Raw genomic sequence first — 27,752 nt, 5'->3', positions numbered from 1 at the left:
GTGAAAGTTTGTGTGGGAGGTTGATAGAACCACAATTATTTCATTATCAGTTCATCTGTTCACTATTATTTAATAACCATTCAATTGTTTAAGTCAATAAAATAGTAAAAAATCTTGTATTAACAATTTCCCAGAGCCAAAAATGATGATGTCTTAAAATTGCTGTTCATATTACAGTCAAAATCCTAAAGATATTTATTTTACAATCATAATAAAACTGAAAAAACAGCATATTCTACAAATTATCACATTTGAGAAACTGACATTTGTTGTAAATTTTCTGTAATAGATTAATCGTCTGATTGTTTCAGCATTAGCTAGAACAACTTATACTTATCAGCACTAATACATTAATGATCAGTGCAGTACATCCTGGATTTAAAAGCTTCATTTCTAGCCCGTACTCCGTTTTTTAAAAATATTTTTCCTCTTTCTCTTTAATAGATGGCGTACAGTAGAGAGATGACAGGAAAGGAGGAGAGATAGCAGGAGAGAGGGAGGGAGGTGACGTGCAACAAAAGTTCTTGGCTGGATTTAATCTAGAGAGATTTGTGAGATTTGTACTTAAGCCATAAAGATGCAATGCTATAATTTACAGTATTTTGAATCATTGATAATACTTATATTATTTTTATATAGGGAATTTCCCTAGTCTCCCTACTTGATACAACAACCTGCCAATTTTAAAATCAAGTACATCTGTCTGTTGCAGAGTTACAAGCAGTATAAAAGGAGAGCAATCCTGTATTTGTATATATCCTGGATTTGCTTTTGAACATTGATTTTTCACAATAGGTAGAAAAGAAGGTCCCTACTTCTCTTTTAAGAATTGATATGAAAAATCAAAAAGCATGTGCACCTTGCATTAACTGTCTTCAAAGGATGCAATAATAAAAGATTTAAAGGACTACCCAACTTTCTATATAAATAACAATAATAATAACGACAAATCTAGTTTTTACAAAAGCTTACCTTTCTGCTCCTTGGATAGTTGCTCAGCCTGGTCCCAGACCTCTGTGGCATACAGGAAGTTGGAGGTGACCTGGACGTAGCTGGCAGCCATCTGATGGATACGTTGAGGTATGGTCACAGACGAGCTGGCGCTGCTACTGCTGCTGACTGACGAGTAGCCACCGGCCGTGCCTGGTGACAGTTTTGGGGACACTGGAGAGGGCATGCCCGCTGCCTTACTGCATTAGGAAACAGAAGCAAGCAGTGAGACATGGCAATGAGAACGCCGGTACTGGTTTAGAAACCGTAGGGTAAATGTTGAGTTATTTTTAGAAGTCGCACAAACACCTGTGAGCACATGACAGTTATAATACACTGAGCGCAAACTGAAAATCATTACTAATAGCAGTATTTATGTAATTGCTGCCCAGTATGACTCAGTGGCTTCAAAATGTTTTTCACGACAAAAAAAAAACAAAAAAAAACTGGTGAAATGACTGAGAGTCAATAAAATATCTACATAGGTGCTGATATTTGAAATTGCTAGTATGTTTTTTAAGTTTTCTGTGAAATTCCCAAACTTTTATGCAATGGGGAAACTTATTTGCCAATGTTTTTCCTCATAAATTTCAACAAACACAGTTAATCTAAACAGTAAAGGACACCGTGACTTACTTTCCCATTCCAGGAGAGGGAGCCTGGGTGTTACTCAGAGAATTCTGTCAAACAAAATGAAGGGAAGAACATTATGTACACAGAGAGGAAACAGGTTACACATTCACAGAAAACTACATTCATGGAATACGTATTGTGTTGCCTGCGTTCCACGCTGAGCAGTTTCTAGTAAACATAAGTTACCTTTAAGTGTTCAGTGAGTGTTTTGGAGTATTTTAGTGCACTGTCTTTCCTAAGCTTGAATAACCGCAGGTAGAGGAGGGACTGGCATCGTAGGCTGGAAAGAGAAATGTTTTGTTTTTTTAATACTGATGACCAGAGATATGTGAACTGCTTAAATACACAATGCGTCCTACTCAAACAGTCAGCAGTACTTACCAAAGCACAGCTAGCCTCTTGTCTGCTGAAGTAGCATCTGGGGCCATGTAACTTTTTAACTTCATAGTGTATCTGTGTATACAGACAGAACAAAGTTTAGTCTCCTAGGAAAACTAACTGCTCAAGTCATTATAGAAGCATTTTTTATGTCGGTCATATAGTTTCATTGAACACATTCGGTTTCAATTTCAATTCTGTGAGCATAAAAACAGCGTATGGTAGTATTAAAAAAAGGTATTTATGTATGTCCTTACTTGATCAACTCCACTGTTTCAGCGTACATGGGAAAGGGAGACTTGGCCTCTTGGGCGCTCTTCTCCAAAGCATTACCACATTCAATGAAAGACACCACCGCGTCCAAGTAGTAAACTGCCTTCTCAAAACGGTCCAACTGCACAAATAAAATCATTGTTAGTGGTTCATCCCGAGTTTGGTGAGCATGAAGCAGTCTCAAATATTACATTTCCTTCTCAAACTGTTAGAGCGGTTGAGGACTAAATGCTGTTCACATGACATTTGTTTTGACCCGGCAAGTTACATGAATGACACCTTTTGTATTTGACTTGGTACGGTTTACACAAGCTCTGTTTTTCATTAAGTAATAGCAGCAGAAAAACAAAACAAAACAACGATTTTTGAGTGGAAATAGCATGCAGCAGAGTCAGGTATCTCATAATCCCCAGGTACGTAACTGACACCAGACCTGCAGTTAAATATAGACACCACCTGCTCGTCAGTGACCAGGTAACAAAAGCTTTTATGTTTTTATTTATTTTCTTTTTTTCATTGTACTCAAAATACTGTTAGGAAACTGAAAAAAAATTGACATTGGAAACTTTGAGACTGAGGTTTATTTCCCAGACAGTGTATTTAGGACTATACGAAATGTGTGTGTATCCCTGTATCTAACATTAAGTACCCTGCAAAAACTTACCAGGATATTGTTTTGCATTGATGTCTTTCATTTTAATGATCGTTTCGCTGCTTTGCATGTAACAAACGTCACTGTAACATCTCAGTTAAACATGTAAATAGGCGTTAAGCTCTCGTTCTTACCAGTGCATCTGCGTTGTGTTTAAGTTTCTTGGCCTCTTGTAAGTAGTGATCTGCTGAGTGGACCCTAAAGCAAAAAAGTCAAACAAATTTGATTACAATGATGAAGTATTGGGAGGGGGAGGGCAGGGGAGAGGAAGCCCCATCATTTAATAGAAACATTTTTACAGTGAATATAAAACACTGTGTCACATAAGTGCACGTAAAAAGATTCTCTCAATGCCTTAAAACATCTATTCTTACATTAAATAAACCTCCAAAACAACTGACACGAGAAAAAAGAAGTGAGACTGTGTTGTTACTTTACCACAGCATGAAAAGGACAGAGATTCCCAAAAGACAGCCTTTTAAAATGGAAATTTACGTCATCTCTTCTTCATGCAGGCACATCTATTCATGACCTCCCAACCTCCTACAGCTTTATGCATCAAAGGCAACCCTAGATCCCCACAGCAGTCCTTTCTGCATATCCCGCTGAGGGGTTATCCACGGTGGAAAGGGCTCCTCTTACCTGTCCTCAAACACCAGCTTGGATCTCTGAGACTTGGAGCCGTCCGTGGAGAGCGGAGGCACAGCCAGCTGGTTATCACAGCCCTTTGAGGATTTCTCCTGCAGAGACAGCAAGTGAGAAGGAATAAAGTTTCGGGGAAAAGGAGCTTGGTGTTTGAAGTGAAGGATAAAATGGAGAACAGGGTGATTTTTTTGTGTTAACTAGACACAGTGTGTATGACTGCTGGTTACACATTCATACATATAAAATACTCATTGGTGACTTGAATCATTAGGTTTACAATTTGCATCCCCAAATATTGTGCACAAACGTACATAAAGTACACACACACACACATCCATCAAGCCATGAACTCAACCACTCCCTTCTTCCTGTAGCAACAATCTTTTTTTTAAATGCTTGCTTCGTTATTCAGATTCACCCCAGGGGGAAACGTATTTAACAGTTGGCAAACAAGACGAAAGATTGCACTTTGCGGTATCTACGGTACTTGCCAGGTATTCACACACACACACACACACACACACATACACAGAAAAAGCCTGGCGAGGTTAAGGTTACTCACACGCACCTTGCCGTCACGTGTGCTGCGTCCCTTGTCCTCTCCTTTTCTGTGTTTGGAGGTGGAGTTGCCCTTGGTGCTGTGGCTCCCCTCCTTTCCACTTCCTGTCCCGCTGGACAGAGAGGTGGAGGACTGGCTGACTGTCCTCTTGCGACTCGGATGCTCTGCCTTTGGCGTCCGCTGAAGACCTGACATGGAAGGAGAGGGGACTGGCTCCTCTTTCTTCTCCAGAGATCTCTTAGACCTGACGGTATATGAATCGTGATATGTTTTTTTTTTGTTTTTTTTTTAAGCAAAATTCGTCAGTCCACATCACAAAATATTAACACTCAAAGATTAAATATCAACTTTCCAGGGAAGCATTATTTCATCACTAAGACACTAGCAGAGACATCATAAGTGCAGGGGTTAACAGCTGCAGCTTTAAGAGGCTGCAAATGTAATAAACATTTTGAGATGAACTGTAAGAAATGGGGAAAAGACGTCTGGCAAGCTTCATTTTTGCCTGCGAAAAATTAAGTACTACTGTCACACAAAGTGTGCCAAATGTTCCCAGTGTGCAGAGGAAAGGAAGAATACTCACTCTTTACTGCTGCTTTTATGATGAGATAGAGACTTATCCTCAAGCTTGCATCGCTTGCTGTCTGGCTTCGTGCCTTCTTCATCGTTCTGAAGATTTATAGATGACAGAATATTAAAAGCGAAGACACATTAAAGTGTGTACTCAGATAGCGTCTGTACATGCTTCTATAGCAATTGACCTGACGACATAAGGAACCCAGCACTTAAATTTGCTATCTAGGGCTTTAACTCTTAGGAGGTGCAGTACAACCTTCTGCCAGTGCTCAATGTTTTTCTAAATCACTGTCACACCCAAAAATACCACTCCTATCACCCTGATTTTCAAGCTCTTACTCTGGTTGTTTCACAGCTACCATAAATAAAAAATGCACATCATCTAAAACAAATAAAAATAGAAAAAATTTAAAAAAAAAAAAAAATCATCTAATGGCTGAAATTCCAGACTTGGATCACCACCAAAATTGAATCAATTGTTCCTTGGCTTGAAGGCAGTTTTTGCTTTAATGGAAATCTGTTTAAAGGTTGTTGCAGCGATATCCTCTTGGGAAAAAAAAGGTGAACTAAAATGGGGCGATCACAACTTCCTTGTTGGAAGTACTACAGAGAAAGATCCCAGTGAAACATTATCAGTGTGCAAGATCATACTGAAACATCGTAAGTGTAACTGGCCTAAAAAGGAAGTAAATTCAAATGAAACAGGGTTTGAATCAAAACACAGACTGGACTTTGTCCTATCAAGTCTCATACCTTGTGTTTCCTCTTGGCCTTACTAGAGCTCTTCTCAGAGCTCTGCTTGCTGAAGTCTTTGCTGTCCCTGTCTAGAGAGTCATCCCTCTCGACTTTTATCTCTACAGGCTCCTTGTAGGACCGCCCTGGGATCCTAGACAGCAAGTTGAGATCTGTAGGAAACGGGGAGGAAAGGGAAGGGTAGGGTACGGTTTAAATTTGGTCCAAAGTAAAGAAAACCTTCAGGAGTGTGTAAAACGAGTGCACAGAATACAGTGGAAATTAGCATAAGACTTATGTGCCTTCTTAGCAATGTTCACTAACCTATCTTCACTAGTAAAACCTGCTGCTGCGGCTGCCTTGCAGGGTAGCGCTCCTCAGGATCACTGAGTGGAGACAACAGCTCTTTCTCCTCCATTGGAGAAAACACGCACACAGGCGTCCTGATGCTTTCTGTGTATTTGGGTGTCTGAGACGAGGACGGGATGCTGTCATTCCCCTCAGAGTCTGACGACGAAGAGTCCGTATCAACAAACTCACGAGACTTCTGGAAAGTCTTGGTGGGCGCCTTGGGCTTACGTTTATCTGCAGTGGTGGTGACTGCAGCTGCAGTGGGCCGCGGAGAGGATTTAGGTTCTTTTTTGATGCTTGGTTTGCGGGAACCCTTGGTAGCAGCTTTGGGCCGGTGAGGAGGTATCTCTGGAGCCGGCTCGCTCTCCACTCTCAGACCTCCCTTGGGTTCCTCCACCACTGGGGGTTTCTCAGACTTTTTAGGCTGTTTCTTACCCACAGGCCTTCGGTTACCCGTGCTGCTCTCACTCTGGGCGGGGGATTTTTGCCGTCCACGGCCGCTCTCGCCACCCTTTTGCGCTGCCCGAAGGTCCCTGCTTGGGGCGGGTGCCGATGAGTCTTTTGACCCCCCTCCCTGGCTACCATAGATGCGTCCTGAGCTGTTATCTCGGCTCTCTTTCTTGCACTTGGTTGGAACATTATTGTTGTCCACTGGAGAAGCTGGGCAGAAGTGCTTGGCCTTCTTGAACCAGTTGTCCAGCTGCCATTTGTTGGCCATTGGTTGTTCAGGCTGAAGGGGCGCAGGAGAACACAAAGAAGTCAGCCATTGTCTTAGATAGTAAAAATGTATATGTTTGACACCTAGGCAAAGCTATGATACCTAGATTAGGCACTACCCCCAACCCAAAATTAAGGTGGACATAGTTAGGAACATTTAAGTGCCATTGACAAAATTGATTTAGCATCAAATCATCACCATGACACTTTTGTACAAAGTTACTGTTAAGTCATTACTTCAGGAGAGGCGGGCCGCGGGTGCTCATTGGCTTCGCTGTCTGTCGTGCTGCTTTCGCTCTCGCTGTCGGAACCCGAGCTGCTCTCTGAGCCGCTGTGGCTGCTCGAGTCATCCCTCGATGGCTCAGCTACTTCACTGTTATTGCTGTTACAGAGGAGAGAGTCGAACAGCATTATATTGTGTACAAACGGCAAACAGCATATTTTTAGTCACACTTTAGTTAGTGAATCTGAAGCAATATATTTACTAAATTTTGATCTCAAAACTCAAATAATTTTCCTAACCGTTCCGTACTTGATTTGTAATTTTTACATTTTTCTGCTGTGTTTTTCAGAATTGGAAATTTGCCTCACACTGCACTGCCTGTCACTGCTAAATCCCACTGTTGGCTTTGGGAAAGTTGAGCACATAATGTGGGCAAAGATTGATGCTACCCCCCACCCCCGAGATCCCCTCTGCACAGGGGTCCTGACCAACCAGCCCCTGCAGCAACAAGTGCCTGAGTGACCAGAAAGCTGCGCTGCCAGGTACTGAGTGCAATTTTTAAGGTTGTCAAAATGTGTAAATTGTTAACATACTTTTTCAAACTTCAGGACCCTGTGAAGTGTATTTCTGATCAAACAAAAAACCCACAAGCCCAAACTTTAAAACTACTTTTTATGTTTTTTATGTTTATAAAAACACCAAAACACTACTCTAAGCTGATTATATGAAATACAATCAATGACCAGAAAACTATGCCAGATGACCTAAAGACAATCCAATAACCCTATAATAAAACTATCTTCTAATTTCAAATATAAGTTAAGACTGTGTGACTGAGGCAATGATTTTTGATGCCATTGTTGGATTGCACCATAGATGAGGCAACACAATATAAGATAGAGAATGATGAAAGAAGAGAGGAAAATTACAAGAAAAAGAAGTTACGTAACTCATAAATTTGCCATTTCTTTCCAGATAAGGAACCGCCGTAGCCTCAGAACTGTAATTTGAGTCATCTCTCTCTAGCAGAGTCTCAACAAAAAAAAAAAAAATCAATATTCAAGTCTGACAAAAGTAAATTTACTATGCTCTACCTTGCTGATGCGTTTCTTGAGATATTCTTGGCAGAGTCCTGTTCTCCATCACTGTCCTCGCTGCTGCTTAGCTTGAGGTCATCTTCAAGCATACTGAGATACAGGAATGAAACATAATTAAATTGTAATGCTTCGTGTTTTATTTCAGCCGTGTAACTGCTGCGGATTGCTGGCTGTGTCTACATGATTCCTGTATGTCTGGTAACTTTAGGTTACTTTATTTGTTTGAGTACTCTGCTTTATGTTGTATGGATCAATACTGAGAAAACTACACGCATGGATTATGATGAGAAAGGAGGAGAAGAGGAAAGGGTGAAGTACTTACGTTGGCTGGTCATCGCAAGCTTTGGACTGGTGGCTGCTGGAGCTCTTGGAAGAACTGCCTCGCTCTGAAAACACAGAAAAAACCTCATGATCAATAAGTACGTATATAAACATCTGAGAGGCATACATATCTAATCCTTTTGTGAGGATATTTTGTGAATCTGAAATGTGTGATACTCACTGTGTCCGCCAGGAAAGGGGTGAGAGTCCTGAGGTGAAAACAAAAAAAACATTCTGAATTATTCTCATGATCTTGTTTTGTCCTTATCTTTATACTATAATACCATTTGTCTCAAAAATCTGATAACAATGAATAAACAACAAAACAGACCATGGGTTTGTGGCAATTTATGTTTACATGCAAGCACAAACAAGTGTAACCACCAAAACTTACAGGAAAGCACTTCAACCTATCTTATCTTAATTATTACTAGATAATGTTTAATCGTTTCAAGTTGCAGTTAAACAGCAACAAAATAAGGTTTCTCTAGGTTGACTGTGTGTGTTATGAAAGGTCTGTTTGCACCATACAAAAGTAAAAAAACAAATAATTTAACCTTATTAATTCATCATGACACAATCATTTGAATTAAACCGTAAACAGCCACTGGTGCGATACTGACCTTGGTGGGGAATGGAAACTTGGAGGGCTCTGTTTTGCAGGGAGTGTGGATGGCTGTCAGCGGAGGGGGCCACAACTGAGTCATTTCCTGAAAGAAAGAAAAAAAAAAACACACACACACACACACACACACACACACACACACACACACACACACACACACACACACACACACACACACACACACACACACACACACGCACACACACACACAGAAGGAAAAATGTGCAAATGAGTTGTAAGGCATCAGTAATGCTCAACGCTCTCTCATTGACTGAAGGCTGTAGGGAGTTTTTTTCTGTAGAATACAATTATGTACATACCTTCAGAATCTCATCGACACAGTTGGCGTCACCGGATCCCTAAAGACAGAAGCGTCACACTTAGCACATGTGTTCATAAACAACATGATGTCAGATCAGCAGGTGAGCGATGGCTTCCATTTTGAGCACCATGAGTTATTCTATAGGCATTTTATGAGACCAGTGAGTTCAGTCAAGAGCATGTTTAACATGCTGAGAGGTAATTTAATACAGTTATTACATCATTATGAATATATGCTCCAAACATAAACAGCGCTCTGCCATAGTAAGTCTATAAATTTTACATGCAAGCTTCACTACTATAGATTTATATCTAGAGTGCCACATAAACACACATAATTAATGTGCGTAGTGTACATAAGCTGGAGGGTTCAGAATAAATTAAAAATAGAAAGAGATGGAACCGCAAGAAGGCCTCTAGATCCTGCCTTACCTCTACAGGCTGGGAGGGGATCTTGAGTTTGGAGAGCGAGGCCTTGCCGTTGGACTTCATCTCTCCCATGGTGCTGCTGTGCGACTGTCCGCTATAACTTTCCGCTTGTGAGCTCTTGGGTTCTGCCGTTTCCTGGCCGTCCATAGGCCGCACATAGGCTGTGGGCTTTTGCAGCATGGAGCTGGGCTTGGACATGAGAGATGGGGGAAAGGCCTGACTCGAGTGCTGTCCAGAGGTGAAGGAGGTGTGAACCCGTGAGGGCGAGTCCCAGTTGGCCTCTCTGTCTCGCGGTGACTTGGAACGGTAGCGTTCCTTGCTGTGATGCTGCTCGGCAGACAAGGAGCTCCGCGAGTGGCTGTTGCTGCTGGAGGAACTCAGAGAGCCCTTTGCGGGACTTGACGTGTGCGACTTCGAGTGCTCTGACCCTCCGCTGTGTTTACTCGACTTCTTTTCCCGCACCTCTCCTCCGTGTCTTTGGCTACTGCTGCTGCTGCCGCTACTGCCTCCGTTGCCCCTCTGGCTACCGTGCCCACCCTGGAGTCCTGAGCGTTTCTGGGACTGAGATGAAGAGCCACCTGCTGCGGGGCCAACAGGAGTCCACTTACTGCTCTGGCTGCTGCCACCGCTACGCTGGTCCCCGCCAAACAAAGGCGGGCCCGATTTCTCCTCAGAGGAAGATGAGCTGTTAGAAGGTTTACCAAGCTTTGGAAGTGTGTCACCAATCGGCTCTTTCATCTCGTCGTAATTGCCCAGCATGCTCTGAATACGGCTGGACAGTTTATCTTCCTTGCTGGACTGAAGAGAGAAGCAGAGAATGGGGGAGGACAAGGTGGGGCAGAAGACAGTGTGAGGATGAAGAAAAGACAAAAAAAAAAAAAAAAGACAGTCAGAGAAAGAAGAGACAGAAAAGTCATTGAGGAGAAAATGAAAGAGAGAAATGAACAGAGAAGAGGGGGGGGGAGAGAAAACAGTCATTATGGACACAAGTTCAACACTGGGGTTAATTGGTTTCCATCAAAAACATGGAAAAACGTATCACTCCTACTTATAATGAGTGAAATATGCTAAATTAATATAATAGAAACAAATTACATCCTAATCCCTTGTGTCACCAGTTTTACATTTAAAATAAATCGATTGAACACACAGAGAGGCCCAATCAGCCAATCACAGTTGGTCGGCTTGGTCAAAACTAGGCCCAGATCAGTCCGCACCCATCTGTGAACACAGATAAGGATCTAACTCATAGTTCAAAACACGGAGGTTAATCAATCACTTTGAAGCCACGGGTTCCAGCCGACCTGCTTACAACCGGCCCGTGACAGAAGTCTGTGCAGAATATCCAGTTTCACACAGCGGGTGAGGAAACACAAACCGTTATCTGTAGCAGGAAACTAGCTTGGTCATAACGTGCGCTCCACTACCGCCTGCTCACATGGCCTGGCTCGCATGTGTGTGGTTGAAGTGTAGTATCACCACTCTTAAGGGGAGGGATTAATTTGGTTTCACTTTGTAGTACATAGACTGATATTACACACATACTGATAGGATCCGTGTTGGCTGGTAATGCTATAAACAAAGAAGACAAAAAGTACAAAAAAGGACTTTTGGATCATTAAAATGGTTGTTTCAACAAACTCTTTGTTTACACAATGTTTGCAACACACTGCTGTGTTGGCAGAACACCACAATGGTCTGTTAATGGAATCTGCTGTAAACACTGTATTAACATCTGTTTTAAAAAAAAAAAAGTATCAGTATCAGAATTTATGTTTTTGACAAAGCCCTTTTCCACCATAGAGACGTTCTCAGGAACCTGTAGGGTCTCAGGAACTTTACCGTCATGCTGACCGGAGAAACCTCATTCAAGCTTTGGTCCCTGCCCCACAAAAAGTCCCCGGTCCTGAGGCAGTGTTTTCCTGCCAGCCAGGAACTATCCTTCCCAATGATTTAAACATCACAGTCTAACAACAGTAAATTACAAACAACAGCACACCGACTTCCACCTCCTCCAAATGAACTAAACGCTGTCTTGTTGCATACAAAAACGACAAACTCAATCGTTTTAATCTGTTGCCTGTCTAATTTGCTTTATCTTTATGCTTGTTAAGATGTATTGGAAATACAAACATGAATGTGCTTAATGGATTTTTGATTTCCTGAGTTACTTCCTTTGCTTAGTTTCTTGGAGTGCTTAGATCATGGCATAATTTAATTGAAAAGGCCTATTTGATAATCTCATTGGAGTCCTTGATTTTAAAAAAAAAAAAAAAAAAAAAAAAAAGTGAATTCATGTACACTGTGTTTGCGCTGCATCAACATCAGAATATCAGGATTGTATTATCCTCTAAACAAACAAACAAAAAATAATATTGTGGGGTTCTAATTTTCACCAGATCATTTTGTGTTCTTCATTCTGTGCAGCTGAGTTACAAGTCCATGAACCCTGCACCATAAAAACGTTACTGCTCTTGCTGGTCTACATCTGGGAGGCCACAGCTGCAGCTGTGTGCACACATGGCCTTTAATGCAGAACACAGTAAACTTCCACTAAGTGAAGCATGACAGAGAGGGGAGAAAAAAGTCAAACTGAAGCTTACATAAGACCCAGACAAGCAGGAGACAAAAGATAAAGAGTGTAGAAAAAGCCAGTGACTTAAACAGTTGGCTTTTTTCCCACATTTCTTTTGTGCTAAACCACCACCTTTTTCTTCCAAGAAGTAAAAATGTTCTGAAGACAGAATAAGAATAACCATCTTGCAGAATAAGTGATTATTTGCTGCAAAGATCTTTTTTTCCTTGGCAAAGGCCAAAGACTTTTCCTTCTTCAAAGTCAGCTTTTTACCTTCCACTTTATTGTGGGCCAAAACACACAGGCCAGCACTCATCACTCACCTCTGGTCCCATCTCTATTCCCAACCTGTCAGGACACATTCCTTTCTGCCGCTTTGATGGCTAGTTCAAGCTAAGAGAGAGCAGCCGCTTACCTCTGCTCAAATCTGGTTAGTGGCAAAGATTAGACCAGTACGGAGAACTCAGATCCTCTTTACAATTACACCGGCCAGGCGGGAGCTGGCTGGCCTATATCTACAGTGCGTGTCTCACAGCATGAGGAAGCCATAGGAGGAAGGGGGAAGTTGGCGTGTTCTTCTGTTTACTTTCTGCAGTTGTACTACAAAACAGCTCACTGGGGGCCTGTGACGTCAAGACAAGAGTGTTTTGCGCAGAGCTGGTCAACAGCTGACTATCTGACGGCTAAACATTATTTAATTTGAACCGCAAATGTTAGAAACAGCATCTGATCTTGTTTTTAATACTTATGATTAGCGTAACCACATACTGTGCTGCACACACACATCAGTCAATTACATCTTGACTTTTGTGGGACATGGTCTTGATCAAAAGAGGGTGGACTGTCATTGTCAATAAAATTTGTTCAGACATGTCACATAAAAACAGCTCAAGTAACAGCATGAGTATTAAAACACATCTCCACTTTTCCCTATTTAGCCTTCATCACACAAACTATAAAGAAAACCGAGACTGCAAGATCTTGAAGGTCAGAGCGGAAAAAGTTGAAAAACAAATCGACTTACAACCAATTGTTTTTTTCCAGACCGACGTAGGAATGAAGTCAAACCAATACCGCATAAAGCGTAAACACAGGTGTGTAGAAAGACACCAGAAGAAAAAAAAAAAAGGTTTCTCACCTTTGCCACAGAAGCCTAAAGCTAAACATTCCTCTTAGCAGTTTAACAACAGCAGCCAAAAAAAAGCAAAAGCAGAGACGGGATGTTTTAAAATATGTGATGACAAAACTGTTTCTCCTGGTAGTACGCGCAGTTCTCACTTCCTGTTACCGTTACAGATTCTTCTGAACTGACTAATCAATTACATGTCAAAAGTGAGCGTGAGGTAAACGAACTTACCACTTTGTAAGGTTCAGGGAATAGAGGGGAATTTGCTGGAAAGGCCTCGCCTCCTCCCTGCTGGATTTCTTGATTTCTCCTTTCTCTTTCTTTCATTCGGAGCACATTCCGGTCCTCACGGTTCATGTTGCTAATAACACAAACAGAACAAACACGTCAACATCAAAAAACATGCGGAGGAGTGACAATAAAGAGACTTCTTATCTCATGGCTTCACGAGAACGGATATAAAAGAGGCAGTATTGTGAAAGTGAGACATTCATAAAAGGAAACACCTGACGAATCCAGAAGTATTTATCTCTTGGCCAAACGTTTTTGGGTTTTTTTTGGCTGTGATTTCTTAGTTCTTAATAAATGCTGAGTAAAAGTCCAACTATTCAGAATGGATCATACAATCAAGTTGCCATCATCAACTCTCTAATATGAGTCACAGGTTGTTTTTTTTTTTTTTTGGTAAAACATCAGCATCATTCATGAAAACCCCACACATCAAGAGCAGAGTGGATCACAGAGATGACCTGTGGAGAAAGTAGTCTCTAATAGGCTTAGGCCAGTCTAGACACCAGGCAGTAGCCTACTTCTACTGAAAACAACCTCCTTGTACAGATGGTCAGTGTACATTTGTAGCCCAGCTGAAACTACTTGTGGACATTTTCAGACGTTAATTTACTGTAATCTGTATAAGCTGTTCGCTCAGCAAATACACCAATCAAACTGAAAAGTTGATGTTTTTAACATCCGGAGAAGACAAGACTGTAAAAGTATACTGGACACTCATTAACACCGCATGCAAACAATATGCAAGTCTTCTTAGCCACTGCCAATACCTGTAAAAAGTAGCTAAACAAATCTCTCTGCCTTGTGTTGACATTCTGAGCATAATGTGTGTAGTCCAAACACAAAAAGGACCGGGCTATTTAAGGGCAGAGTCCTTGTAAATGAATGCATGGATTCTCACCAGAGAGGCAAACGCCACCAAATGCATGGACATGTAATTAAACTGGTAAAACGTCATGCAAAATTTTCTGCTGAGTGTCACTTTGAATATTAAAAACATGAGTGTTTGTACAGAACAATTGTGTGTACATTAGGAACAGCCAGCATGACAAAGAACAAAATGTGACTCGTCTCTGTTTTTGCACCTTGTTAAACTGAAAGCAACTACAGAGCTCTGAAACAAGAAACAAGCAAATTATCAGCCAGGCGTGTCGCCTCTCAGTTTTACTCGACAGCTTCAGGCTCTGCCAGTAACAACAAAGATTTTAAGTCTGTTGACAGAGTACAATTAGGCAGCACCAACCCGGCCTCCTCCTAGATTATAAACACAACACACAAGAGTGTTTTCAATCGTCGATAATTATGACTGGAAAGATGAAAAGAAGCAGATGGGTTTAACTGATTTCAGAAAGAGGGAAAAAAAAAAAACACTACACACTAAGAAACTTAAGAAGTGAAAGGTAGACAAACTAGACTACATATTTGAAAGTTTACTAGGAGAATTCACTCTCACATGAAAACTGATCAGGACGATTGAAAACATGGGAAATTGAGACATAGTTACATTGAAGGGTGTAGACTAAATGTAGTCAGCACTTGAGCAAAACAGCTCAAAGTTTTTAACAACTTGTAAGTGTGTATGTGTGTAAGCTTATCAGTACATCCCCATAACAACTTCCCAAACAACCTCTTTAGCAAGCCTCTGGCTGTTCTACGTCATCAACAACACCCAACTATGAGTCATTAGGCTACGTGATTTACAATCTATGGCTAGGCTGCATTAAACCTGGGTTCAGGGAGCAACCAAGGCCATAACCTCCGTGAGGTGTTTGAGACACACCATTAGCACCAGTTTTATCAGCAGAGGTGTAAATAAAACGTTGTTTAGGCTACCTATCATCCAAACATCCATCAACACCCCGCTGTTATTCTCTCTGGAGTTTATTTGAATAACAGCACAGCTAAGAAACAAGCCATGACTATATACACTGTCAAAAACCTAACTTTCACAGTAAAAATGAAAAACAACAAGCTTGCTGCAACTGAACTAACCACAGATTACTGTGTACTGACAACTGTTGCAGCTAAACTGTGTGAAAGCCACATTCTAGTTAAATTCTCCTTGATGTTAGTAATTTTGCCAAATGTACCACCAAGCTGACAAATACCGACTATCATTTCAAAGTCTTTTGAAATTTTCTATAAATGTTGTCTGTGGTCTAAGAAAAAGACAGTTTCATGCACTTGAAATAAAGCTCTCTCCATTTCAACTGGTTAGACGAGTAATGAAAGTAAACGATGGTGTGCCCAGAGGTGCTTTTAGTATGCTGGTACTACATGTAAATGCAAATGAGCCTGTCAATGTCAGTTTTGGAGTGTGGCTGAATGTGTGAATGGTCCACTGTTAGCACAGTGCTTAACAATCAAAAGCCCCAGGCACTGAACCCTTTGTAAACACTGCTCATGTCTATTCTGCCCACCTAATTGACCCACTCTGTTGGTTTTTATTAGTTGAACAGGGGGTTACACCCTGTAATATTGTTGTGCAGCACTAAAGAAAATCATCAAAGAAGCTCAATTGTCATTGGTTTCAACAATACTGTAGCGTCAATGGACGTGCTCCCATCAACGCATTTTAATGCACATTTTGAAGTATCACATTGGAAAAGGTTGATGGAAACTGCAAAATTTTAAAAACTTCCTCAACTTTGCAAAAAACTTTTTACACTTGCTTGAGGTGGTTTTTGCCTTTTTTCAAAAAGAGTTAATGCACTAAGTTCTGATTTAACTCAAATAACTAATTGGTTCTTTCCGCTATCGGTGTCTTCCCGGCCAATACTAGCTGACATAAAGAACAATTACAACTTGCCCGATTGAAATAAATTCCTGAAGACCTCTCGCCATTTTTCTGTCATGGTGGCCTAGGTGACTGGTTTTGTGTCTGATTCTCAACCACTAGCTTACTTCTTCTACTCTGTTTATTACAGCCATGTGTAACATAGCCTATATCGCCAACTTCTGACAAAACTACACTTTGCGTAGCCTAGTTTATTCACCTCAAACCAGTTGATTGAAACGCACCTAATTATAAATTTTCTTTTTTTTTTTCTTTCCTTTTTTGCAACATTTCAAAAGTTCTCTTAACATTAGATGAAAACACTACTAATGTTAGTGTTTAGGCCCCGGCCGACCAGGAGTCATGAAACTCTGAAGTCTAGCATCCTGTATACATGTAGGTTTGAGTGTATATAAATATTAAAGTGTGATTGTGCTTTTCAATAAATAAGGAAGTGCAACCAAATTGGAAGACCTGTGCTAGTGATATGATGCAAATATAGAGCAGACCTCCAAGCTCCAATCTGTCTTTAAGTTGGCCTTAAACCAGCCTCAGTACTCAAACTTATATGGAAAGGCCAAACAAAACCCAGTTGAAGAATGACTTTATATCAATTAGAAAAAGTTACAACCGGACCTAAAACGTTTCTGTAAACATTTCCACTCATGGAGTGTGAATCTATCAATTATTAAGAGTAAAGCCACAAAATTTCTAATTTCAACTAAATGTGAGAAATCATATGACTTTGAGGACAAGTAAACATAGTGGGAATAAACTTTGTTTTATCACAGTGGACTAATTTAAACATCAAGAGCAAGTCACGACACATGCTTTCCATTTCAACTTATTGACTCTTTAAAAACTTTGAACCAACGACGAGGGCTAGTGTGCAAAAGTGTGGCTTAGCATCACAAAAGATAGTAGGGAGAACAGAAAAATTTAATCATTGCTCGGAAGTACCATTATTTAATGGAGAAAGTTTGTCTAACATGAGACCGGCTCTACCCAAGCATGGTAGAAGGGATGTCCCCAGTCACAGTCATAAAGTCTCAAAGTCATCTAATGCCAGATAGTATCTCAAACCTACTTTCAAATTTAATCTTTAATTTTCTTAGGTAGGAATTGGGGGTTGTACAGTTAAAAGGGGCCCAATTGAACATAGTGTTTAGTCCTTTCTGAGGGTAGCAACTGAGATTGTGGGCTGTAGAAGCAAGACATGACTCAATAACCACAAACTCTGCACCAAGTACCTGTAGCCTTCAGGAAAGCCATGCACTAGTGCCTTATTCTTTGAAAAATACCCACGACAAGCAAACTTTAATTTCTATTTTATCCGTTTGATTGCATGTTGGAGGCACAGATCATAAGTGAGCCTCAGTTTGAATTTATGGCCGAGCCTCCGTGCAAGGCCCGAGCCCTACAGAGCTAATCAGTTGCCAACATAGTGAGGTAGGCAAGGTAGATTGTTTCAAAAAAAGAAAACAAAAACTTGCCTAAGCAAATTCCTTCTTCCACAACACGAGTTTAAATGACATTTATGATCATCAAAGTGTAATGGCCGGCTAGGTTTATTGTAATCACTCAACAGTGTGCTGGACTGAAAAGGTCAAAGTCTGCAGAGTTGAAAAGGCAGATCACACTGTAACTAAATTAATCAGCTGTCCCTTTTTGACTCACAACATAAACACACAACATAACATAACATCCAGGCCACGTCTTCAACACAACCGAAAAAAGGGAAGAACTGATGGTTATCTGAGCACCATGAACACAAGATTGGACTTTTGTGACAGCCATTATGTAAGGCCGTCCAAAAACACTTCAGTGTGACTTGTACAACTAAGAGAAAAAAAAAAAAAAAAAAGTGCTTTATTCTTCCCGGGAACCAAGAGAAATAAGTGAAGCAGCCAACTAGTTGTGGATTTCTTACCCTGACTGAGAGGCCATGGCCCCAACCACTGAGACATTGGAAGAAGGAGGGAGGAGGGTTCAGAGGATCTCTCAGGGATTCAGAAGTATTCTCCTCATGACTTGTCAGCTTATTTGTACGCCAGCCTCCTTCAGTGAAGACAACCTGGCTCTTTTTGTCTGTATCTGTGGCCGTCCAGCTGGAAGAGTGCAACTACAGTTTCTTTACTCGATTCGAAGGTACAGTGTATTTCCTTGGAGTGGAGACAAATCTGACTTAGGGAGGGGAGGTGACTGCTCTTCTCGGGAGATACCACGTCTGCAAACAGCGGGGGTAGTCACATGCTAGGTGAAGCCTGAGGGAGCCGCGGCTTTTGTTTTCTGTGGTGTTTTTTGAGGTTAAGCATGTGTGGAGAACAAGCGAGGTGAGAAGAGACTGGGGGTGGATAAGTATGAGTGGTGTCTGTGTTTGTCTGTGTGTGTGAGTGTGTGAGTGGTGTGCATAAACGCTAGGAGTGAATGTGAAAGAGAAAGATGGGATGAAAGAGAGATTTGGCTTGTCTCCTGTCCACATGAGTGCCAGACAGTCCTGGTGGTGCCTCTTGACTTAAAAGCTAATAGCAATGTGAGCCAATTCTAATCTTCAGCTATGAGGGAAAAAAAAACTGCTCACCAAGGAGTAGAGGAATCTTTTAATTGTAAATAATTAAGTGTATGAATTATCTGTAGGAGGCACTTCCGCAAGGATAACGCTGACCGTGACAACAAAGCATAGCGACTACGATGATGAAGTATTTGTTAAGCCACTATAGAACATTTCTGTCTAAAAACATTTATCTGGTTACTTACTAGGGATGCAACGATTATAGATTTTGATGGTACGATTATAGTCTGAGGAAAAGTCATGGTTTCATGGATTATTATGCATTAATTTATTTCACAATACTATGGATGGATAAAATCACATGAGCATATTTAGTTTTGAAGAGGGAGCATAAGACACACTTCACCGAGGATTCTGCAACAGTGGGTTGAACTGCAGCAGTAGCAGAGGTAGAACAATGAAAATAAATACACCACGCAAAGATGAACTTCAGTTGGACATTGCAGTAATGACTTCAGTTGATTTCTAATATTTAACATATAGTATTTTGAATTATTATTATTAATGTGAGATTAAGATAAACTTTATTGATCCCCCAGGGGAAAACATTACTACTATAGGTAATAAATTGAAGTGTTTTTAACATCAACTGTCATTACGCCTATTTTTAAATTCATTTTTAATAATCTATATTAATAATTAATCTAATTTTATATCTATGGCCTGAGAAATCCTGTCTATATTGATCTGTTTGGCAGTTTTAGTAAAAATGAAAGCTAGAAATGGGGAACATCGCTTATGCAGATGTTATTAAATCACTGAAATGCAATTAATTAGATCCAACGGTATAGTGCTGGAAGTCTACGAGATCCTAATGTTAAGCTAGACTTTTGCACCTGGCATGTTTATCTACCATACCAGAGTTTATTCAACACAGATGGGAGGAAGCAACAGGATGTAAAAGGTTGCACTGAAGCCCTTGAGGGGATTACATGCTGTTTTGATGAGTGTTAATTATAAACGGTGCAATGTTCCTTTTCCTGCTTTGTTGTTTACGTTGCACTGAAAGTCCAACTCTTAACTCACCGCTAACATTACTTCATCGACTGTAAGTTACACTTTTATATTTAATTTGCCACCAACTCAATGTTTCATTAAGTAACTTGCCCCCTTTTTTAACGTGTACAACCTTCACTTGAGCATGTATAGGTGGATGGTTCGAGTGTTGGATACTTTAGCAGCGGCTTTTCTTCAGCAAGTTTTACAAATTAGAGATCCGTCTTCTTCAACAACCCCCTGGCCATTCTTTATATATGCAAAATACTCCCACATCGATGATTAAAGCCTTCAATACTGGGTCCCTCAGCCATTGCCTGAACACTTTTAGTCTTCTTTAGCTAATGTAGACCCCCTAAAACACAAATAAAATGAGTTGCTCTCATGACAACATGTGTAACTTTGCGTACCTGAACCTGTTGCAGCACAGCATTTTAAGCTGGTGCACCAGATTCCGCCTGCAGTCTGCAGCTTGCACTTATGGACTTTTTTTTTTTTTTTTTTTTTTTTTTTTTAAACACAACTGTCTAGTTTTGTTTATTTTCCTCACAGTACAACTGTTGTTCTGAAAAAATGATGCGAGAACAGAAACACTCAGTGTAGTTGAGCCTTCACGATTACAAAACAGACATTTTAAAGCATCTTTAACAGTGCAATCGGTTAATCGCTGTATCTCTGTTACTTACACTTTGTGGTATTAAACATGGTTGCATTGAACAATTGTTTTCCTTAATCTGCCCATTATTTTCTCAATGATTTTCTTACTCATTTAGTCTATGAAATGTTAAAAAATAGTGAAAAAATGTCCAAAACCTTAAGATATTCAATTTACTGTCATATACGACAAAGAAAAACAGCAAATCGTCACACATGAGAAAAGGGAACCCGAAAATGTTGAGCTGTTTTTGCTCGAAAATGAATGCCAATCAACTTTTTAGTCGATCGACTAATTAAAGTCAGTGAATCAAAATCGAAGAATGACTACGACTTGAAAGGGGAGCATAAACAAGTCTTAATGCAGTTATTTAACCCCTTCAAGTTAAATTAATAAGAGTAAAACAAAAGTTGATTAACATGAGAGGCAGTTTAAAAAAAAAAGATAAAAACTTAAGAAATAATCAGCTTGGTCTTAAGACAGCCTGCTAGTAATATTAATTTACAAAACAGCCTTCCAGGACAATTAGGAAGAACATCTATGGGGAGGAAAAAGGGCCATGGAGGGAGCAGCAAGAGGGGAGCAAATCTCACCTCTTTCCGAGAATGGAACAGTCCACCCTGCCCCATAAAAGGAGATGTTATTTTACACCACAGGGCCTCTCCTCCATGTGATGTCAGTAAGGCCCAGCCAATCAGAGCCTGTCTTTCCGTCAACAACCTCCCTCCCTCCCCCCACTATGCCGGAGCAGAGGGCGAAGCACCCGTGCAGCCTGTTAAAGAGACAGCGCTCGGTTTCTGGCAGTCAGGTTGTAACAAACAGGAGACATTTTCATCAGCCTCATATGATGATGACATGCTGACAAATGTGTTATCATCGCACGTCAGGAGGATTTTATCTGGTACAAAAACTCTAAATGTCATACCATTTCACTTCTGGTATCTCTCCACTTGTTTCCTGTAAATGTTTCAGGTTGATTTGTAACATTTCATCACTTCTGAAGCACACTTAGGTCCAGCTCCTACATATAATTATATGGACGACCACGAGAGTTGGCAGATAGAAGCAGGAGTCCCTCCACTCCTTCAAACAGATTTACAGCTTAACATCTTTGACATTTTGACCGAAAGTGTACTTTATTTACCTAAAATCACCATTCTGTTTCTCCGTATTATAAGTTTACGACTGCTACTTCTGTTTACACCGTACGTTTGATGTCTGTTGCAAATCTATTATTCCTGGAAGAAAGTTTCCCTCTTGTTGCTCTCTCTGGGATTTCTCCCTTTATCCCTCTTCAACTACTTTTTTTGTGGAGTATTTTTGAGTTGTAATTTGTGATTTTGGGCTCAACAACTAAAAACTGACTTTTGTAATCATGATCCAGTTTTTGAACCTGGCTTTTTTCCTTTCTTTTAAACCATATCTTTGTGCTTAGATCTTCTTCTCATGATACAGTTTTATCCTTGACATCTTGGTCTGATAGTTTTATCTCTCTTGCACTTGCTTTGAATTATGAATGTTTGCTTTTATTCGATCACTAAGGACTTAAACTCTACTGCAATAAAGTACTAAAATATTAAGATAATTGTTTCCCCAAGAACCCTGTTTGTTTCAAATATTTCACAAAGGAGAACAAGGATAACATGTACTTTTCATGTCTATTTTATGTCTCTTGCCTTTTTGTGAAGCACTTTCTGCTCTTGAAATGAGCTAAATAAATAAACCTTTTATAATCTTCATGATGTGCTGTTTAATAGTTGAACAAGTGAACTTTTGAACCATTTAAGCAAAGGGAACAAGAGAAAAACACTGCTTACATGACATAAAAATGAGTCCGGTCTAGGATAACTCCCTTTGACTCAGTTTTCCATCACATCATTGTGAAATGTTTGAAAATACGTAGTATTTCTTCAGAAATCTTAAATTAAAACTCCTGGGAGAACACAGAATCGGGAAGGATAATGTGTTTATGATCAGGGCAGTTGTGCCTGGAAATACTGGAAATCATTTCAATTTAATACTGAATCTAAACACATCCTTTTCTAATCTCTTCTCTCTTTAAATTCAATTCTGCATGGAGAGGTCGGCCATCGATTATATAAACTCCGTTTGTTTTTAGAAATAGAAGCCAACTGCTACCCTTGGTTGAGTTAATCAATAACTAGACTCAGCAAGTAGAAAATGTAATTTAGCACCTAAAAAGCCTTGCAATATCAGTTGAATTGTTATCTAAAAATCTCAACAGCACCTTTCAGCACAAACTATGATGATCACAAATGATCCTAATTTTGTGTTAAGAGCTCTAACACCTTTTCAAGTTTTGAGAATTTTGGACGTTAAGAACAAAAAAAACCCCCAAAACACTAAAATCAATTTGCTTATACAACAAACCTCAACGCCACTGTTGGTCATTTCATATAAATTCAGCTTACAAAGAGTACTTTTATAATGCGTCTGAACAACAAGATCTCAGTAATGGGTACAGATGGGCAACCAGTGCCACCACCCCTGGTGTTTTTGAAGCAAACCTGCTGACTGCTGGCATTCCAGAGGGAGTGTCCATTCAAATGCTGCAAACCTGCCTCATATAAGCAGCTGTTTGGTGAGGAGTGCTGAGAAGACCACATGCAGCTAAAACAAGGACCCAATAATAATAATAAAAAAAAAAAAAACAACTATATTTGAAAACTCGGCAACTTTAAAATCAACACTAAAAACCTACAAAAATCAAATAACTCGCCTCAGGAAATATTCAGGATCAAAACGGCAGAAAGAATATCTCATTCATACAATAATTAGCCTAATTCTCTGTGTCTTTCATGATAAAAGTATTTGGCTTTGGATGTTTGAGAAAGACAATCTCAAAATTAGGATTAGGTCTGACTGTTGAGAATGCTTTAGTTCCTGCTTTAGTAAAAAAACCCTTAAATATTTCTATTTGGCTTCAGATTAGCTCCAATTAACATATCAATACAGGACTTAGTCTTGATTGGCATGTTCTCTAAACAACTGCTTATATCCTTTCATTCAGGCAGGTTTGAAGCATTTGAACTGACTCACTGTCTGGAATGCCTCCACTCAGCAGGCGTGCATTATCTGAATCAGAGGGAGCTGCTAGTATTTACCAATCAGGGCCCAGTGCTGTGACTCCTCTGCATTTAAAAGCTAATTAATCATATTAATTTAGATGTTTTTATATTTGACATCCTGAAAACCTGCTTTTACTGAGAGGTCAGATGCTCAATGAATACAAAACTCTGATGTTAATGACTAAATGTGTGATTTGAAAAACTGTACTATACGCCTCTATTGCTCCGGGAGAGTGACGTCTGTATCTTTGCCAAGATGATAAAGTCTGATAAAGTCAAACTCTTACGTAATTCTACATGAACATGTTGTGCATGTAATTGTTACTTTCTCCCTGAGTCCCTGAGTTTTGTATTTAGACCGATTTCTTTTCCATTGTTAAACTGGGTCTTGTGCACCTCTCAAAAAAACAGCCTGATCATCTGTGGAAAAGTATACAGCATATACAATTTAGCTGTAATCTCTTGGAAAGATCATGTGGATTTTGAATTGACAAAAATCATGTAAGTTGATCGCCGACAGAAAAAGCTCTCAGTTGCAGCTTTGACACAAATAACACAATGTTCGGGGACTTTTTTTTTTTTTCTGCCACATTGTTAGTGGAACATGACACATAACCCTCAATTATCTTGGCAACATTTCCAAAAGAACCTGCGTCATTCAAGCTCTTCATTGTGCACACCAAACTATGTCAGGAGGCTTAGACCTTCGTCCCTGACCCCCTTCACCCCTAACTGAACTACGCTAAGATATTTAACAATTTACAATCATACCCTTGGCCCTCAGTCAATATTGATTCAACAATACTACAGTGTACAATGTAGCTACATTTTCAACTCAGCGTGTTCTGGCATGTTTGTTACACTCTCTGGTTAAATGGCCTGACGTGAGCTTGGATAGTGAACAGACTTGATGAGTAAAACCAGTCTTACAGGCAGAGATGTGGTACAAAACGCTGAATTCATAACAAATTAGATTGCACCGAAGTATTTGAGCAATCTAAGATGTCTCCTCCAATAAAACATTTGAGGGAAAAAATATAGTTTGCACATTTGTTTAAAAACAACAGGAGTGGTGGGAGCGGGATCAGTAATTTTGCGAGTGAGTGATACCTAATTAGATTAGATTACTGAAAAAATAGCCAATGTCAGTTGTTTAAATAAAGCCTTCATATGCATATGTATTCTATGTGCCTTTAGTAAGTAGCTGTTTCTAGTGTTTAACTGATTATTGGTCATCTGATTAGGAAAACTGCTTAAAGTTTACTTTTTTTTTTTAAAAGTCTAACACAAATGAACAACTTTGAAGGCATGTTTGGTCATACGGAGCTGCTCTGTATGTCATGTAACACTCCACTTAATAGTCTATCACTCACCCAAAAGATGAATTAGCTGCTCCTTAGTCAGGGTAATTTTACCTCCTAGAAAGTATGAAACATGATCTGAGCCGTTGGAACGGAAGGTCTCGTGTAAATTTACTGCACCAGAATGCAGTCAAAAATGTAACACATGTGATGACAACAAGAAAAGTCAAGGATTACCCCAACCTGACTGAAGAGTCATAGGAATTTCTTCATCATGAGGTAGTTTTCCATCTATCTGTCACAATGTTATTACTCAGAGAGCAGTCTGAGTTAAATCTGACACTAGTGTATCTGCCTGCCTACAAATAGACACTCGCTAACCTATAGCTTACTACTCTGAACCTCTAAATAAACCTCCGCCCTGCCCAGAACAGGCAGTTTGACACTGTGGCCAAATGTGAACCTCCTGAATAAAGAGACCAGTTGATGGAAAATTAAATTGTATGATTCATAAAGTGGGGTCTTTGCCATGCAGGCTCCTGCGTTTCCTCTGAATAAGAGTGCAAAAGTTGCGTCTATGTGTTACATAAATAAATACTGGTTGTACTTCTCATTTTACTCTTCTGGATCCATGTCACTGTACAGGATCTTACCATTTATGTTACTGATCCATTTGTTATTGCAGGCAAAGCACTTAACCTGCTCTGAAAAATGTTATGCCAGTGAATATCAGTGCTGTTTATCAGAAGTATTACTGCTGCTGCAGAAAAAAAAAAAAAAAATCCAGACCATTATAACAAAGCATGAGCGTGTCTCACAGTATAGATCTATGCCAGATCTGTGAAATAAAATGGCCTTAATGAGCTTCACCTCCTCGGGACTGAATAGCCACATGAGAGCTTAACTCACATCCTACAGAACAAAAGCTGAAGAACAGATGCATGAGGTCAGGACACAGTGAGTAGCATATTTTTCTGCTGTGTAAGCAACAGTACTGGATAAAAAAAAAAAAAAAGAGCTGCTGATGTCTGATTAGATTCGGGCTAATTAAACTGGCAGACTCTAGAAGAGCCTTCAAACAACTTACTTTTGACAAGCGTTTCTTTGTAAAGGGAACAGGATTTGATTATAAACTTACAGGCCTTAGCTGAGGACACAATTAGCTCTTGTTTTGGGAACGGTTAAAAAAAGATTGTAACCGCTAAAAAGCCGTAACATCTGTACAATAAACATGCCAGGTGATTGCTACCACTCCCTTTTGACTTCACATATTAAATCCACTTCAATTGTCAAATGAAGCTGAAGATAAATGTGATAAGACGAGATAAGGAGGGATTGTTAAGCCTATGGTTAATTCAAACTACTACTACTGCTCTGTTTCGAGAGGGCAGTTCCACAATTTTGTACAATTACTTGTTGTTGAATATCCTGAAACTAGGTATTGCTCATTTCCCAAACATCCAGCCTGTAAAAACCACATGGTCCTGCTACCGCAGTGTACAATAAATGTGTCAAAGCCACAGAAAATATGCACCCACTCCTCCTCTGTCTGGAATGGACAAACAAGTCACCATAACATCTCGAGAGAAAATCGCTTGGCTACAGAGGAAACGGTTACACTAAAGCCACAGCGCAAAGCCTAAACAGGAAGTGAAGAGGATTTCACAGTGAGCTGCGTCACAGGGAGCACAAGACAGAACAAACCTTTATCTATCACAACACACGGACTGCGTTTGAATATGGACTTTTGTTACGAACAATAAAACCGTATTTCGACGAGGTGTACTTTGGTTGTGTAAATTGCTGTTTTATTACTATTCAACTTATGTAACCTGGTGCATAGCAGAGTTTAATGATAAACTGTAAATTTAACAATACTGTCATTAGGAGTCACCTAACTTTGCTCATGTCTCACATGTCTCACATGCAGTCACATCTCACCGTTCAACACCTTCATTCAAAAACAAAACAGGGTGTCACATGATGAGCTTTAACCATTTAGCATGTTTCTAACATGATCTTTAAGCAAATTGCACAATGCAGATTCCTTGTCATCAAAAAAAAAAACAAAATAACATACTGTATCTGAAACTTTTCTTTTATTATTCAATATTAAGATCAGGACCGCAACTGACGATTATTTTCTGGATTAATCGATCAGTTTTTTGGTCCATAAAATGTCAGAAAATGGTGAAAAATGTTGATCTCTGTTTCCCAGAGCCCGAGTTGACTTCCTCAAATGTCTTGTTTTGTCCACAACCCAAAGATATTCAGTTTACTGTCACAGAAGACTAAAGAAACCAGAAAATATTCACATTTTAGAAGCAGGAATCAGACGGTTTGTACATTTTTTTTCTTAAAATAGTCGTCAACAAATCGATTACTCATAGCAGCGCTAATTAAAATAAATGTTATTAAATGTTAAAGTTATGATATTGATCTTTAATCACATCATCTTCTCACAACATCATCAGTTTCCTTTCAGTATCACAATAATAGTTTCTGGCATTTTGCTATCATGGTAAACCTTTCATGCACAAGGCGTCACGTTTCGAGCAGCTCTTTTTACTTTCATATGTGGGACCAAGTTCAAAATAGTTTCATCAAACAGTTGAAGTGTCATAAGATGTTTAAAAAACTCCACCTGAGAGGTATATTATAGTTCAGTTAAGCTGTTTACATGTGCTTTAATAATGCAAGTTGTCATTCTTAACATGTCTTAAGCCAGTATGCTTACTCACACTGAGCTTATTTCCATATTCAAAGAATTGTTTTTTTACTGGGCAATGTCTCAACCTGGTAAATACTGAAGGTACTAGAACTGCAGCAATTAAGTGATTAGTTGATGGACA

General features: G+C 39.8%; 1 protein-coding gene across 3 annotated transcripts in view; it reads right to left on the bottom strand.

Annotated features, from left to right (window-relative positions):
* aff4 (AF4/FMR2 family, member 4) overlaps positions 1 to 27,752 on the bottom strand; it is a 34,010-nt gene that overhangs the window by 4,158 nt on the left and 2,100 nt on the right. Inside the window, exons 1-20 of one of the 3 annotated variants that reach the window (XM_044370050.1) lie at positions 18,218 to 18,465; positions 13,455 to 13,584; positions 9,526 to 10,320; positions 9,093 to 9,131; positions 8,771 to 8,857; positions 8,329 to 8,356; positions 8,149 to 8,212; positions 7,824 to 7,916; positions 6,744 to 6,888; positions 5,763 to 6,519; positions 5,460 to 5,611; positions 4,714 to 4,799; positions 4,134 to 4,374; positions 3,569 to 3,666; positions 3,061 to 3,124; positions 2,259 to 2,395; positions 2,005 to 2,076; positions 1,810 to 1,903; positions 1,627 to 1,670; positions 973 to 1,190 (exon numbers count right to left, since the gene is read on the bottom strand). In XM_044370050.1, coding sequence (XP_044225985.1) covers positions 973 to 1,190; positions 1,627 to 1,670; positions 1,810 to 1,903; positions 2,005 to 2,076; positions 2,259 to 2,395; positions 3,061 to 3,124; positions 3,569 to 3,666; positions 4,134 to 4,374; positions 4,714 to 4,799; positions 5,460 to 5,611; positions 5,763 to 6,519; positions 6,744 to 6,888; positions 7,824 to 7,916; positions 8,149 to 8,212; positions 8,329 to 8,356; positions 8,771 to 8,857; positions 9,093 to 9,131; positions 9,526 to 10,320; positions 13,455 to 13,584; positions 18,218 to 18,234 — 3,361 coding nt within the window. In that variant the 5' untranslated portion in view covers positions 18,235 to 18,465. Of the gene's footprint in view, positions 1 to 972; positions 1,191 to 1,626; positions 1,671 to 1,809; positions 1,904 to 2,004; positions 2,077 to 2,258; positions 2,396 to 3,060; positions 3,125 to 3,568; positions 3,667 to 4,133; positions 4,375 to 4,713; positions 4,800 to 5,459; positions 5,612 to 5,762; positions 6,520 to 6,743; positions 6,889 to 7,823; positions 7,917 to 8,148; positions 8,213 to 8,328; positions 8,357 to 8,770; positions 8,858 to 9,092; positions 9,132 to 9,525; positions 10,321 to 13,454; positions 13,585 to 18,217; positions 18,466 to 27,752 lie in introns of those variants that run through there. The other 2 variants (XM_044370051.1, XM_044370052.1) reach the window with 2 other exon arrangements.

Source organism: Thunnus albacares, chromosome 13, assembly GCF_914725855.1.
Source record: "Thunnus albacares chromosome 13, fThuAlb1.1, whole genome shotgun sequence".
NCBI lineage: Eukaryota > Metazoa > Chordata > Actinopteri > Scombriformes > Scombridae > Thunnus > Thunnus albacares.
Note: the sequence above shows the minus strand (reverse complement) of the source record. Positions and strands in the feature narration are given on the sequence as shown.